Source organism: Ictidomys tridecemlineatus, chromosome 14 (genome assembly GCF_052094955.1).
Source record: "Ictidomys tridecemlineatus isolate mIctTri1 chromosome 14, mIctTri1.hap1, whole genome shotgun sequence".
Lineage (NCBI taxonomy): Eukaryota > Metazoa > Chordata > Mammalia > Rodentia > Sciuridae > Ictidomys > Ictidomys tridecemlineatus.
In genome coordinates, this window is record NC_135490.1 from 38649676 (window position 1) to 38665990 (window position 16315).

The 16315-nt window shown below is 37.2% G+C and overlaps 1 protein-coding gene across 5 annotated transcripts in view; it reads left to right on the top strand.

Moving 5' to 3' along the window:
- Mtus1 (microtubule associated scaffold protein 1) overlaps positions 1-16315 on the top strand; it is a 146081-nt gene that overhangs the window by 36960 nt on the left and 92806 nt on the right. For all 5 annotated transcript variants that reach the window (XM_078031078.1, XM_005334304.5, XM_040267863.2 and 2 more), the window contains one exon: positions 9992-12220. In XM_078031078.1, the coding sequence (XP_077887204.1) occupies positions 10130-12220 (2091 nt within the window). In that variant the 5' untranslated portion in view covers positions 9992-10129. The remainder of the gene's footprint in view (positions 1-9991; positions 12221-16315) is intronic.

Sequence of the window (16315 nt, forward strand, 5' to 3'; positions counted from 1 at the left end):
AAAAGTGTACTAACTCAACAGCAATAACAACAAATCCCAACTTAAAAAAAGATGGACAAAGAACTTGAATAGACCTTTCTCCAAAGAAGGTACGTACCTGGCCAAAAAGCACATGAAAAGATGTTCAGCATCACTAGTCATTGGGAAAATGCAAATCAAAACCACCATGAGATACCACTTCACATGTACTAGGATGCCTGATGTAAAACAAAATAGAAAATATCAAGTATTGGCAAGGATATGGAGAGATTGGAACACTTGTGCATCGCTGGTGGGAGTGTGCAATGGTGTAGCTGCTGTATAAGTCAATATGGTGATTCCTCAAATATGTTAAAAATATAATTCCAGTATGATCCATCAGTTCCACTTCTGAGTATATGCCCAACCTAAATGAAAGCAGGAACTGGAACCGATAATTGTATACCCATGTTTATAGCCGTGTGATTCACAGTAGCCAAAAGGAGGAAAGTAGTCTAAGTGTTCATCCATAGGTGATGGATAAACAAAATGTGGTCCATCCATAAGTGAATGGATAAACAAAATGTGGTAATATTATTCTTATTCATATTTTCCTACAATAAAAAAGGTGAAGCTTGTGGAAGCCATAGGTTTAAACTAGGAATTAAAAATAAATAAAACTGTAATATTTGCTATGAATAGAGGGTCCATCATGCTCTCTCTGACCTGAGTTCAGAACCAATGGCAAAATACAATAGGGTAAAGAAATTGCCATTCTGTCACCATCAGGGCTGCTTGTGAAGGGTGCAGCTTACGTTCGTAATGTCATTACATTCGTAATGTCAAAGCCCAGAATCGGGTCCTCTCATTCAACTGCAGGGCTGCCCCGGTCACGGTCACGGAGTGCACTTGTGCTCTTCGTAGGCCGCCTTGTCCCCAGGAAGACAGCAGGAGGAGCCCAGCCAAGAATGCGGGGCTTATTCCTCCCACATTTTCTCATTAGATTTGTTACTTCACTTCCTCTGAGCAGGATGGAAACAAGGGATCAGACTGAAGTGAAGAAAGATAACACTAGTTGAACTCTGGCATGAAAGGACACAGCAGGAAAGGGGAGAAAGTATTCACCTCTAGCATCCTTACTTCTTATTCCCTCAATTCAGACTTCTGCTTAATCCACAACTTCAGGAGACTGCTCCTTGGTGAAACACTGTCCTTCTGGGCATTCTTCTAGCCCCTCTGAAGGGCAGTTCAGATCTTGTTCCAGAAGTCTCTGATGGATGCATTATCTAAATTGATTTAGAGATCTCTCTGTGCCCAGGGCATAAATTTATTTTCTTCTTTTCAGTCTTAAATTATATATAACATAGTGTGTGTGTGATTGATCTATTTTATATATATATATATTATATATATAATATATATATTATATATATATAATATATTTAATATATAAATTTTTTTTTGTAGGAGCACAGTGAGATCTGATGAAAATGTTAAGATGCCAGTGAAATAGAGATGCCTTGCATTTGAATATTATTAATCCTTTGCCATCATAAAGTTCCTGGAGAAAAATAATTTTAGGATTGATTTTTTTTTTTCCTTGTACTTTAAAGCCCACATATGCTAAATAAAACCCAAAGAAGTTCACGTCCAAAATCAATTCCTTGTGAAGGGTGCAGCTTCTGTCATTCGTAATGTCAAAGCTCTTTATACATTAATTCAACAAATTTTTTTGAGACCCCTCTTACATACTCTTCTGAGTATTGTAAATATATTGGTGAATAAAACAAATGTCTTGCTTTCTCAAAAATCCTGTCCATCTCAACTGACATCTTGGTGACATGCCTTGTAATGATTTGCAAATAGCCACTCCCTGAAGCCCCATGTGTTTCTGTGGGTGGCTGCAGTAGCCTCTGCTGGGTCATCCCTTGGACCTCACTGTAATCTAAAGCTAAAGGTCAGTGCCTGGCTCATCAGGGGCCTGACATGCAGGATCCTGCTTCAGTGCTGTGACCATCACGTTTTCGAGATCAGTTGCTAATTGTGTTAGCTTTCTGCCACTATGACAAAATACCTGGGAAAATCAACTTGAGGAAGAAAGATTTTTTGTTTTTGCTCATGGTTTCAGAGGTTTCAGTCCACAGTCATGTGACTCCATAATTTCTGGACCCGTGTGAAGGCAGGTGGAAGGTCTCCTGTTCACTCCATGGCAGACAGGAAGCAGAGAGAGGAAGAAGCTAGTGACAAGATATACCTTTCAAAAACATGCCTTGTAATCTACTTTCTCCCACTAGTTTTAACCTCCTAATTTTCTATCATCTGCCATTGGAGCTACCAGTGAGGACCAAGCCTTCAACACACAAGCCTTTGGTGGTACATTCCAGGTCCAAACCATAACATTAACTTTAATACTATTCCTACTTTCCTCCTCTCCCTAGTCATGAACTGATGGAGTTTGAGTGTGTCTCCCAAGAGTTCCTGTGCTAGAAGCATGGTCCCCAGCATGGTGGTGTTAGGTGGTAATGTAGTGGGAGGTAATCAGGTCACTGGGGCATCACTCTCAGGTTAGTTAGTTGTCAAGGGACCCTGGGTAGGTCCTGCAGGAGCATGTTGTTATAAAGAGTGAGGTGGCCCTTAAATCTCTGGCCTCCTGTCTTACCATGTGATTGTTCCCCCTCTCACAAGGTACTGATACGGTCTTTTTTTTTTTTAAATTTATTTTTTAGCTGTAGTTAGACATGATACCTTTGTTTTATTTATTTTTATCTGGTACTGAGGATTGAGCCCAGAGCCTCGCACTGAGCCACAACCCCAGCCCCTGATCCCATCTTAAAAACCTTCTTTACCTTCCCTACTCCTGACTCTAGGGGGCAGTTCATTCCTGAGTGGAAACAGGACAGTACTGGGCCATTCTGAACATGGGCACCTAATTCTTCCTAAATTTACAAGATCCGTTAATGTCACTTTATTTCCGAGTGGAGTGAGAAAGGACGGAAAAAGGGCGGGAGTGTACCCTAGTTCAGCGCTCTCTCCGTGAAAAAACTGAAGAGGGACAGAAGCAACACTCTCAATGAGCACACACTCTTGCCTTTAGAGGAAAGTTCAAAAGCCTAAATGAAGATTCAAATGTGGGGAAAGTGTTCCAATTAGAGACATGGTACAGTTGGATGTGAAGGCAGCTACCTGACAGCCAGCAGTATGGTTGATCCAGTCAGTTCCTTTCTCAAAGCTCTCTGCTATGTCCTGCTGCATCTAGGTGGTGCATGGACTAAAAGCATCAATATCACTAGGGAGATGGGTCGAAATTGCAGAATCCCAATGCTCCCCACTAATAAATCATTTTTTGAATATGAGGCTCAGTCAATTTGTATGCACATTAAAGTCAGAAACACATGTTTAGAAGAATGAGAATAAAAGCATATGATTTCCAATTTGTTTTTACTAAGATATTTTTAATGCTGGTGTTGCTTCCATAGCCTTCTATTTTGCTATCCATTAAACTAGTTCTAGCTTCCTCCTGTTCAACTGGTGTCCCAAGAAATCATTATACTTCAGGAAGCTGAGCACCAGGTAGGCTTGTCCTTGGTTCCTGGGTATAAGATGGGCCTTACTAAACTTGACGTTTGAGGAGTTTGTCTGAAGACAGTCACAGGAGCTAATTTAAGAACTTAAACCCGAATTGTGAAGAATGGTAATAAGCTGAGGTTTTGAGGAAAAACCTACTTTGAATAGGTTGAGCAGAAGAATAGAGACTTATGAATATATTTAAAAATATGCATACCAAATATTTTTTGTTCAACTGCTTAAATTTTAAATTTAGAGTAAAATAAAATTCATAGCTTAGATATTGTGCTGTTGTCTTTTTTTTTTTTTAATTTAAAGCAAATTGAAGATCAGATAATATTTTGGGTTTCAAAGCCCAGAGAGCTAAATTATGGTGATGTGTGAGTTCTTAAAAACACTTTTAAGAAGACTGTTGAGATTTTTATGATTGGATACTACAAATTACAACTGTGTAAAAACAAAAAAATTTTTTTTAGTTGTAGTTGGACGCAATACCTCTATTTATTTTTATGTGGTGCTGAGACTTGAACCCAGGGCCTTGCACGTGCTAGGTGAGCACTCTACCGCTGAGCCACAACCCAGCCCATTAAGCTAGTTCTTTTTTTAAAAATTGGTTTTATATTTAAATACATGGCAGCAGAATGCATCTCAATTCTTATTACATATATGGAACAATTTTTCACATCTGTTTTCATATAAAGTATATTCACACCAATTTATGTCTTCATACATGTACTTTGGATAATGATGTCTATCACATTCCTCTATCATTGCTAACCCCCTGCCCGTTCCCTTCCTCTCCAACCCCTCTGCCCTATCTAGAGTTCATCAATTCCTCCCATGTTCCCTCTCCCTACCCAACTATGAGTCAGTCACCTTATATCAGAGAAAACATTCGCCATTTGTTTTTTGTTTTTGGATTGGCTAACTTCACTTAGCATTATCTTTCCAAAGCCATGATTTTATTCTCTTTTATTACTGAGTAATATTCCATTGTGTATATATGCCACATTTTTTTAATCCATTCATCTACTAAAGGGCATTTAGGTTGGTTCCACAGTTTAGCTATTGTGAATTGTGCTGCTATAAACATTGATGTGGCTGTGTCCCTGTAGTATGCTGTTTGTAAGGCTTTTCCAAGGAATCTCCATACTGCTTTCCATATTGGCTGAACCAATTTGCAGTTCCACCAGCAATGTATGAGTGTGCCTTTTTCCCCACATCCTCGCCAATACTTATTGTTATTTGTCTTCATAATAGCTGCCATTCTGACTGGAATAAGATGGTACCTTAGAGTAGTTTTGATTTGCATTTCTCTAATTGCTAGAGATGATGAATATTTTTTCATATATTTGTTGATTGATTGAATATCCTCTTCTGTCTGTTCATGTCCTTGGCCCACTTATTGATTGGGTTATTTGAGATTTTTTGGTGTTTAGCTTTTTGAGTTCTTTATATACCCTAGAGATTAGTGCTCTATCTGATGTGTGAGGGGTAAAAATTTGCTTCCAGGATGTAGGCTTTCTATTCACCTCACAGATTGTTGAAGCTAGCTTTCCTAAATATTTTTTTAAAATTGTTGATAGACCTTTATCTTATTTATTTATTTGTATGTGGTGCTGATAATTGAACCCAGTACCTCACACATGCCAGGGAAATGCGCTACTGCTGAGCCACAGCCTCAGCTAATGAAGCTAGTTTTATGTTTGATTTTTTAGAAATAATTTTTTTTTCATTTTCGTAATTATCACATTGTACAGCAAGTTTGATCCTATGAATGTTCAAATTACAGAGCTAGACATGGTGGGTCATAGGAAGATGTAGCAGATATGGGCTGTTATATAAGCCTCAATTGCTACAACAAGACACATCTGTTGTATAACCTGACACAAACCTGCTAATGACTAATTTGGCCACCACGTGCAGTTTATTCCCCAGAGGTTTCCTCACTTGTAAAATGAAGTCTGAACTGGATTTCTGAAATTTCTTCCAGCATTCATATGATAGAGAATGGATTCAATTATGATTTGATTAACATGATAATGATTCAATTTTTCAGATGTATTTCTTCACTATAAGAAATAATGTAATTTTTATCTCTGGGCAATAAAAAGTCATTTTTTAAAGCCAAATTTGGAGAGGAACCTAAATTATTATTACCTATATTGTTTTTCTTCAAAGGTATCAAAATTCTATCCTAGAACTTATGCTAGTAATTCTTGGATCATTTCTCTTAATACCTGGGTACCAATTTTGAACCTTATAAATCATTATGGGAATACACATTTTGATAACCTTTTTATTCAAGAGGAGTTGCTGTATTGTATGCCAAAATTTGAATTATTGCAGAATAGCTCTCATCCAAAATTCTCTCAAAAAAGATCTTTTTCCCCCAAAGATTCTCTATATGTGTAATAAGAATTGTAATGTATTCTGTTGTCACATAAAAATAAAAAACATTAAGTGAAAAAAAAAAGATTCTCTTTAAAAGGAAACCTGATCATTATACTTTGTTCTTTTAGTGCTACTGAAAGTTGAGAATTTATCCTTTATGGTGAGAATGATTTGTTTCAAATTTTTCTTTCTTTCTCTCTCCTTTCTCTTTCTACTTTTGCTTTGATAAAAATATTTCCAAGACAGTAACTTTGTCTTTTTTTTTTTGAGGTAAATTATATTGCAACCATAGGTATATGAAAACTTTAACCAGGTGAAATTAATTCAAAGAATATATGTCTAGCTCATAGTGGGTGGAAGCTGAGGTGTTATTTTTTAAAGCAGAAGAGGAATGAGGTTGATCCTAAGGCAGATGGCCAGCTTTCAACAAACTGGAAAGGCTGGTCAGCCCTTTCCTGATTGTCTTTATCGTCATGGTAATGGTGAGTCAAGGCATTGATTTCTAAAGTGAATGGTGCAGTTGATCTTTTAACCAATCCTGAAACTGATAAGGTTAACTGCAGAGACTTTGGTATCCAGATCTCTGTATCACTAATTCTTTTATCTAAAAGACAGAAAATACTTCTGTAAATATGCCATATCAAAATTCTCCTTAAGTATATCTTCCAAATTGATTTTTTGTTTGTTTAAAATAGCTTTGCTAACCCACTTGAAATTTGTTTCTGTGAATTAAAAAAAATAAGCCCAAATATACTAAATATCATCTGAAAGTTTAATGGTTGATGGGTTTATTTTCATGCTACTCTACATAAACCATTGATTTTTTGTAAATCTGCAACATTTAATCTTAACTTTAATGGAATTTCATGGTCTTTATAAAAATGCTTGTGATACCATGCCGAACAAGATGCATGAGGTTTAAAAATGGAACTTAGATTATATCTATATCCACATATATTAATATATCCACATATATTAACACATACATTATAAAAAATCTTGACTTTTTTATTTACCAATTTGATAAACTATGTCAAAGACCTTAAAATAATCATGCCCTTTGATTCATTAATGCTTTTATTTCCAAGAAGATTTTCTAAAGGAAATGATCAGAAATCAAAGATTAAAAAAAGATTAGAGCTATTTATAAAGAGAAACTGGAAACAACTTAAATATCAAATAGCATGGGACTAGTGGTATAATTTATCATATTATGTGTGTATTTTTTAAATAAAATGCTTTGACATATGAACAGTTTACTTTATTCAGTTTAAAACAGGTTGTATTTTTTTAATCATCTTTTATGTACTTTGGAAGAAGGAGAGCTTAGGTAACAAAAATTCCATTAATTGAATCTAAGGACCCTGTTTATAAAGGCAAATAATACTTATTTTTTTAATGTTCTTTGCTCATGTTTGCTTCTACCAGCATAATTTGAATGAGGATCCATCTTCCTGGAAGCTGAAAGGTGTAACATATTTTAATGCTTTTGAAATTATACTCCATACTTGTAAACTCAAAAGGGAGTAAATGTACTTCTTGATTTGAACATTCAGCTTCAGTATATTTTATAACAGAGAATTTAAAATGTTAATTTGTGTTTTATGAAAGTTTTTATGAAGGTCCTAGCTAATAAAAATATTGCTTCAGTTATTCCTTTTAATTGAAGAGTCATCTGGTGAAAATATTTGACTAATTTGTGTTTTCCATCGGTATATAAATAACAAAGCCCTTATTTTAGGATTAGGAGTTTAGAATCTGTGCTTTTGTGCATGCACACATGCACTGTTGAGATAAACATTGCAGTGTTTTTAAAATCCCATTTAAGGTTGGTTTCGGGATTCATGGCCAGAAACACACAAAGCACTATTAGAGAAGATACTGATCCTTTCAGTTCTTCATGGCTCCTATTCTGATTTTATTCTTTTTATTCAGGTCACTGAAGTTTCAATACAGAGAAAGATTGCAAAAGGGAAAAATGAGATCTCTTAATTCAAAAATTTATAGATCTCACACAGAGTGTCATTTTCCCCCTTCATGGATATTTTATTCACAACAGCACCATGACATTTGGCTGACATTGATTATTAGGATGAGAAAGTCAGTTCAAGTGGATGTGTATCTGAATGAGTGATTTGAGTGATTGTAGTTCAACTTTGAACGTTCGGATCTTTCTTAAGCACGTTAATTTGATTAAAAAGCATAGTAAAATTTTAGTTATTTTCAAAAAAAAATCACAGAATTTGAAAGCTGTTATGGGTGCTTCTAAGACTTGAAATGCATGATTTAATAGTTTTTAGTATATTCATAGCATTGTGCGGTTATCAGCAAAATCTAATTTTGGAACTTTTCACTCCCCCCAAAGAAACATCCCATTTAGCCACTTTTCATTCCCTTTCTTTTATCCTTTCTCAACCTTAGAGAACCACTAACCTATTTTCTTTCTTTCTTTTGTATTAGGGATTGAACCATTTTAACCTGTTTTCTATCTGGATAGATTTGCCTATTTCTGGACATTTCATGTAAATAATATCATAATAGTCTTTTATGACTAACTTTTTCCACTTAGTATAATATTTTCATGTAACACATGTCCATGTTGTAGTATGTATGAATCAATGTTGTATTCCTTTCTGTGCCCAAGAATACTATTGTATGCATATACAACATTTTGTTATCTGTTCAACAGTTGATGGATAGGTGGATTATTTCTGCTTTTTGGCCACACAATACAGTATAATACTTCTATTAAGAATCGTGTGCATTTGTTTGCAAGTTTTTGTGTGGACATGTTTTTATTTCTCTTAATACATACTTAGGAGTAAAGTAGCTGGGTGATATGAAATCTTTGTCGGCTAGGGCTGCCATAACAAAATATCATAAACTGAGTGGTTTAAATAACAGAAATGTATTTTCTCACAGTTCTGTAAGCTGGTCCCAGATTAAGCAAGGTTCTATCAGGATTTGGTTTCTTAAGAGAGCTCTTTTCCTTCTGTACAGACAACTTGCTTCTTGCCGTGTCCTGACATAAGGGGTCAGAAATAGAGAGTGTATTGGTGTTGGTTTCTCAGCAGGGCATCAGTTCTCTTGGATAAGTGTTTCACTCTTATGATCTTATTTAACTTTAATTACCTCTTTAAGGCCCCATCTCCAAAATAGTCACATATTGGGGTGGGGGTATTAGGCTATAACCTGTGGATTTTGGAGAAACACAGGTCAGTGTAAACATATAGTAACTCTCTGCTTAAAATTTTAAGGAACGTTCAGTAGAGTACCACTTTAATTTTTAAGAACCAACAACTTCACTGGACTCAATGGCACAAGTCTGTAATCCTAGTGGCTCCGGAGGCTGAGGCCAGGAGGATTGCGAGTCCAAAGCCAGCCTCGGCAACTTAGCCAGACATTCAGCAACTCGGTGAGACCCTGTCTCTAAATAAAATACAAAATAGGGCTGGGGATGTGGCTCAGTGTTTAAGTGCCCATTACCCAAAAAAAAAAAAAAAAATCAACAACTTCTTCCCCCTTCAGTTTGGAAATGGCATATGTTTAAGACAGAAGTGGAAAGAGAGGAAAGAGAAATGTGAATTCCTTAAATCTTCCTTGATCTTTAGCTCATTTGCTGGGCCCATGTGGTCTGTCTGGTCATCATTCTCCTTGGAAATGGTAGGGGGCTCTTCTGAGAAAGGGACACTGTTATGAATTATGCTGGGACTAAGGACAGAAGTTGGGACCGTCTTAGGCAAGTTCAGATGAATGGTCACTCTGTCAACCAACAAGAAGGAAAAACTTTGCCAGACTTAGCTTTCCTCTTATGACAAGGGAGGAGGCATATCAGTTGTGATGTGTGTCCCAGGGACTTTAGCAGTATCCCTACTTTCCATTCTGATGCCTCGTTCCTACTAAAAAACCCCCAAAACTTTAAAAGGGGATAGACAATTAGCTAACAATATCTTAATTATTCACATATTTAAAAGTGGTGGATTCTAAATGTGGGGAAAAAAGTGATTGAAATTAATCGAGGGGTGACATTAATTTTTCTAATATTTACTTGAGTTAAACATTTTATTTCTTCCAGGGAGCAACATATCATTTCACCTTTGAAGCATCTTAAACTGAAAAACTTCCAACTGTGCTGAAAAGTTAGGAGGCTGGCAAATATTTTTCCTTCCCTCTCATTTGAGAAGAATTGAAGAAATAAAATGGAAGAGGTTTAATGTCAATATCCAGAATGAATGATGATAATTCAGATGATAAAACAGAAGATGAATCGCATTCCTTATTTTTCAGGGATAAAAATGGAAATAGGTATGCATACAACCAAACATCGCCATCTACCCGAAACTCTTCAGCCAGTCATGTGAATTGGAGTTCTCTCAACCCAGAGGACATGGTGGTCGATTATGAAATGGACCCTTCTGTGGACAGCGATGAAAGTATTTTTTCAAACTACCAATGTGTTGAAGTACTCCATCACCAAAAGTCAAGTGATTTCATTAGTAAGCGGGTATTGGAAACACAGGAAGATCCCACATGTCTGTCTTCTGCACTTATAAATACAGAGAAGCCCAAATACCAGCACAGCGATTGTCATTCCTTAGAAGCAGATCAGGACCAGAGTGTTGAGCCATCTCTGCCTCTCATGTGGAAATCTAATGAGGATTTGAATTGTTCAGACTGCGCTACTCCTGTCTTGGAGTTAAACAAAACCTTTGACACACAAATGAATAAAGTTAACTGCACTTTTATCACACATCATGTCAGTGAAAAGAGTCAGTCTTTGCACACCTCTGGAAGACCTCAACCAACCTGTATGAGAAGTGGAAATACATCTTCTGTATCCCGTTCCACTTGGACATCATCCCATTTTGACAAAATGCATATGAGAGAAATTAATTATAATAAAGAGATCTTTGAAAACCCTCAAGCCACATCATCAGAGGCCTCAAATACAGCATTTTCTGACATGGTCATGCAAACAGATGTTGTTCCAGATATTGAAAATCAGTGTCAGTATTCTTTAGGAAAGGTCACCAGTGACTACACAGATGGGTCACAGCAAAGACTAGTTGGAGAAAAAGAGATACAAGCACTAACACCAGTTTCCGATGGCATAGAAGTCCCCAATGGGTCTATATTACAAGAGTTCTATTGTTTCTCTAAAGATGAACCAAATAGTAAGACACATTCACAAAGCTCATATGGTGAAAAGGAAATGGGCCAAAATCTAAGAGAAACAGTGTCTGATTGTGTTATTGATGATGAATGCCCTTTACTGGTGCCAGCTTTTGATAAAAATAAAGCCCAAGTGCTGAACTCGGAGCACAACTTCACCGTGACCGATGATCGACAAATTGCTTCCAATGATAAGGATTTGGGAACCCAAAATAATGGTGTAGAACTGATATTAAATAGCTCACCAGGACAAAAGATGGTTTCATCATTGGAACTGACTTGGGATGCAAGTGATATGATCATTAGCACAAATAACATGGTTTGCATGTCCACGCCCATCCTAGAACGAACAAATGCAAGCTTTACTATTTCGCCTGTTGAAGCAACAGAGGAATATAATAAAATGGAGAAGAGTCATCGAGACCTTAAAAATTTGCCAAAATCCAAGGGGACACCTGTGAACATGTCTAAGCCTAGCCTAGGAAAATTAGCTACCAAAACGAATATCTCTGTAGGTAGCAAGGTTAGAAAAACTGAAATTATAAGTTACCCAAGACCAAATTTCAAGAATGTCAAAGCAAAAGTTATGTCTAGACCTGTGTTGCAGTCCAAAGATCCTGCGGTACCAAAGGTCACACCCAAATCTCAGTTGAATAGTGTCTCATCCCCCTCAACAGTGTCTTCCACAAGGCAGTTGACAGTTTTGAGCAAAACACCAAGATCTAACTTGAACTCAGACACAAAAGCAGAAATCCTAATTAACAAGACACACAAGCAGCAGTTTAATAAACTCATTACTGGCCAGGCTGTACATGTTACAACTCATTCTAAAAATGCTTCACACAAGGTTCCAAGAACAACATCTGCCATGAAATTGAATCAGGAAGATGTTGACAAAGCAAGTTCTTGTAATGCAGCATGTGAGACCCGGACTGTAGCTGTGCTTTTTGAGAAGATGAAAGGCATACTCCCTGTCGAAATGGAAAGTGCTGAATGTTTGACATATGTCTCCAACATCGATGGGATTAGCCCTGAAAAGAAGGGTGAAAAAGAAAATAGGACACCTCTGGAAAAACGAGAGCTAAAAAAGGAAGTTATGAATCAGACTTTTGAATATGGTTCCCTGTTTTTGGTAAGTGAAAGCTTTTGTGTGCTTCAGGGGTGGTGGAAAAAACTGGGGTCTATTAGCAATATTGGTCCATTAATATCCAATAATATGGCAGAACGAGGTGTGCAAATATGCTTTCAGGTGTTGATTCTTTGTTTTGTCTGACAATACATACTAGAGTGAGTAGGTCATACATACAACAAACCTGCATGTTGAAAAAAATCCTCCATTTCAGTATTTTGTATTGAATATCAATGTTCCTTTTGATAGTATGTTAAAAGAACAAGTTAATTTAATATTTTACTATAATTGGTTATTTGAAGTTAAAATATAACCCCCTGATTACATTAGGTATTTATTTTTCTGAAAATAGTAAACTTTCAGATATCTTGACCTACACTAAGAAATAGCTAGGGAGTGCTAGTAAACATAAGAATAACTCTTGATGTTTTATTGAGGACCTACCTCTGGGGAGTAGACCCCTCTCCTGTGAACAAGGATGTCATTCTTGATTCTGTCTCTGACAAGCTAATGTAACTTTGGGATTGTAATTTTTGTGGACCCAAAGGTCAAAGGATTGGACTAGTAGATTTCTAAGGTCTCTTGCATACCTAATGTATTGATTTCTGGTATAAGAAATAAATAAAATCCATTTTATTTGTGTTTAGTGAACAAGCAGCATATTTCCTATAGCAACAAATACTTAGGGGGACTAGATCAGTCCATTTAAAAAAAAATAAAGAATTCACGTGCAGTTCAAAGATTATTTTTCTATAAACTTGCATATATTTTGGCAACAGTATGAAGACATTAGTTTTCTGAGTTTTGAAAACACTTTGACAGGCTACTGTTGGGGTTATGTACTTGTCCGCAGGCCTATTTTTGGCTGTGGGGACATGTGTATTTTCAGCCCCACGCAGGCTGTCCTTGGGTGTCTGTCCCTGGGGCCAGGAGTGGAACTGGGTGCAGGGGAGGAAGGTGGACATAACACAGACAGCCTGTCCTTTGGAGGGCTCATATGTAAGAGGGATGAAATATGTACTGTGGTCAGGTGCTGATGGGCTGTTTCAGAGGAGTTTTAAGGGTGCATGGGGGCCACAAGGAGGGAATTATAAGGTTATTTTAGGTGATAAGGTTAAGAAAGACTGAAGATGCTCTTCAGCTGTGTCAGTTTAGAGATCTGTTAGGAAGAATGGTACACCACCGATTTGTAACAAATGGTTTGGTCATCCTAAAGCTTGTTTAAAAGCTTTTTTGTTTGTTTAAAAAATTTTTTTTAAAAAACATCAGAAATGTGGTTGTAGCCTAGCATGTGTGAGGCTCTAGGTTCAGTTCTCAGCACTACATATAAACAAACAAACAAACAAATAAAAATAAAGGTCCATTGACAACTAAAAATTTTTAAAAAATTTATCAAACTAATATATCATTTATAATTGTAATATTTGCTAAATTAAATTGCAGTAACATCTTGATTCAAACTTGTAATTTTAATTTGGTGCTTGATAGACATAGAAACAGAACACTTATTTCTTCTTGATTTATGGGAGACTTTTATTTCATATCTATCCCTGGCTACCAAAAAAACTGGTGTAAAGTTTCTTTAAATATTTACCTTGAATATAAATTGGTTATATACTTTTGAAGCTAGAGGATTTTTTTTTTCCAGATTTATGCATTCAGTCTTAACCTTATATTTTCCCCCATGCAGAATGAAAGCATGTTTTTCAGGCCCATGATGCAGTATTCAAGTAAGGTAATAGGATCCTCAGGTTGAAAGGGGTCCCGGTACATCTTGGAGATGAGGTGCTTTTCACCTTCAGAATCCTGCAATTAGGATTCATAATTAGATATGAGTCCCGAAGGACAGTCCTACGTTCTCTTCGGTGCTGGCACTTATGGACTGCTGTAAAGAACTCACTCTGTTTCCATGACCCTGTCTTAAGCACGGTGCCCTTTGATTTCATTAGTTCGCCTCTCCAGTATCCACATGTCTGGAAGGGAAGGTGCTTGGCTCTGAAAGCTGAGTGGGTGACTCTGGCTGTGTACTTTAGTCACCTGCAGTGTTCGTGGGTGACTTCAGCACTCCCCAAGGGCTCTGCTTGCCCAGGGTCTGTGAAGAGAGTCCTGGAGGGATGTTAATTTTCAGTATGGTCTGTGGGCCAAATTGGCTGACTCGAGGCTGTCTATAGCCTCATAAGCTGTTGGGTGGTCAGGGTTTATCTGAAACTTCAGAAAGGTTCTTATTTGGAAGAGGGAATTTTATTTTAATACAAAGTGTGCTGTGCAGTTTCCCATTGAAGAAGTTATGCAATTGTGATAATGTGTTAGAAAGTGGTGAAGTGTCTAAAAGGAAAGGAATTGATATTTATTCAGTGTCTGCTCTGAACCAAGCACTTGGCTCAGTCACCGTGTATGTATGTTATGCCATTTAATTTTCCCAGTAGTGCTCAGGTGCTTCACATACATTGTCATTTATTCTTCCCAGTAACAATTAGGCAATTGTTTAAGAGGTTATTTAAAACTCATAAAGCTGCTAGGTAGAAAAAGGGAAATTCAAATTCAGGTTACAAACATCACAGGGCTTTTGTGGAGTGTTGGCTCTGAAAGGCAGAATAACATTCACTTTTATAAATTGATGAGAAGTTTGTTTTACTTTTTAGAAGAAAGTTGCTCTGGGGGATTTGGTCAGCCAGCTTTAAGGTAGAGGTAGAAGATAAGAGAGTGTCTGCATACTCTCCCCTGCTTCTCCTGGCCAATTTAGTATTGTTCTCCTATCCCGGAACCTGACCTGCAGCTGTTTCCTTGGGATATTGGTCTATAAGTTAGCACTGAGTTCACCTGGTGTTTGGATCAGACAGCCATCAGCATAGGGCTTTAGTATCTATTGGAAATCATCCTTATGATTTACTAAATAAAGAAGGGTCCAAGTGGGAGTATGCAACACTGAATTAAGAACATGGATTCTGAAGTCGTTTCAAATTCTAGCTCCATCATTCACTGCAAAATGACCTCTCTGCATTGGTCAGTTTTTCTTTATGTGAAGGCAGAACACAGATGGTAGTTTACAGCATTGGCATGTGTCCTCTGAGTAAGGCTTGACTCCCATTTCCTGAATGTAGAATGGAAACATTTATTAAGTGCCTACTGTGTGCCACATATATGGTGGCAGCTGGTAGGATGTAAAGGACATAGCCCCTGCTCAAACGTAGTGCCTAGTGCAGTGGGGAATGTTAAAAAGTAAGCTAGAAGGGCATGTTAAATACCAAGGTGGGAAAATAAATAGATTCCTGTGTTGCAGGAGAGGAAGGAGGGTCTGATCAGTGGGGAGAATTATCAAGTTTTCTGGGGGAGATGTAGTTGAATCACTGCCAGAATGTAGAAGGCACATATTCTAGGTGGAGGGGATGCCATGTATAAAGATGAAGAAATACGAGAAGATATTCTGACTTGGGGGCCTCCAGATAAGTGGGTGTGATGGAACTGGGGTGCTTTGACATAAGCTGAAGAGCATGAAGGGGCTACCATATTAGAATATGAATAGACTTCAGAATCCATGTTGATGTATCTTAAAAAAAAGAGTTGATTTTTTTTTTTTTTTTTCCTGGAAGGTAGGGGTAGAACTAGGTCTGACCCTATTTCAATTTTAGAGAGATTGCCCTGGCCAGGGTATGGAAGATGAATGGGAGGCTGGTGAGACCAGAGAGATCCTGAGGACATAGCTTCAGTAATCCTAGTGGGAAACCATGCTGGCTTATTCTAGGGGAGATGGAAAAGAGGGATATAAGAGGTAAGAAAGGAAGCAGCCAGAAGAAGCTTGTATGGTGAATGAGAAGAGGTAAGTTCTGAGATGAATGTATAAAATCAGTTTAATTTTAGAAAGTGCTTCATGTTTTTCAGTAAAATGGAGTGTGATAAAGTATCAATCTCATGGGATTACTAAGTGAGTTGATACATGTATTCAGAATTTAGAATGATATTTTGCATAGTATAAAGACTGTTAACACCAACAATAATAGGATTATTGTTAATCAGAGGTACCTGAAGGATCTAAGTGGGGAGAGGCAGATAGGAGTTAAATATAGGATCAAGTCAGGAGAGAGTGTTGGCTTGGACATA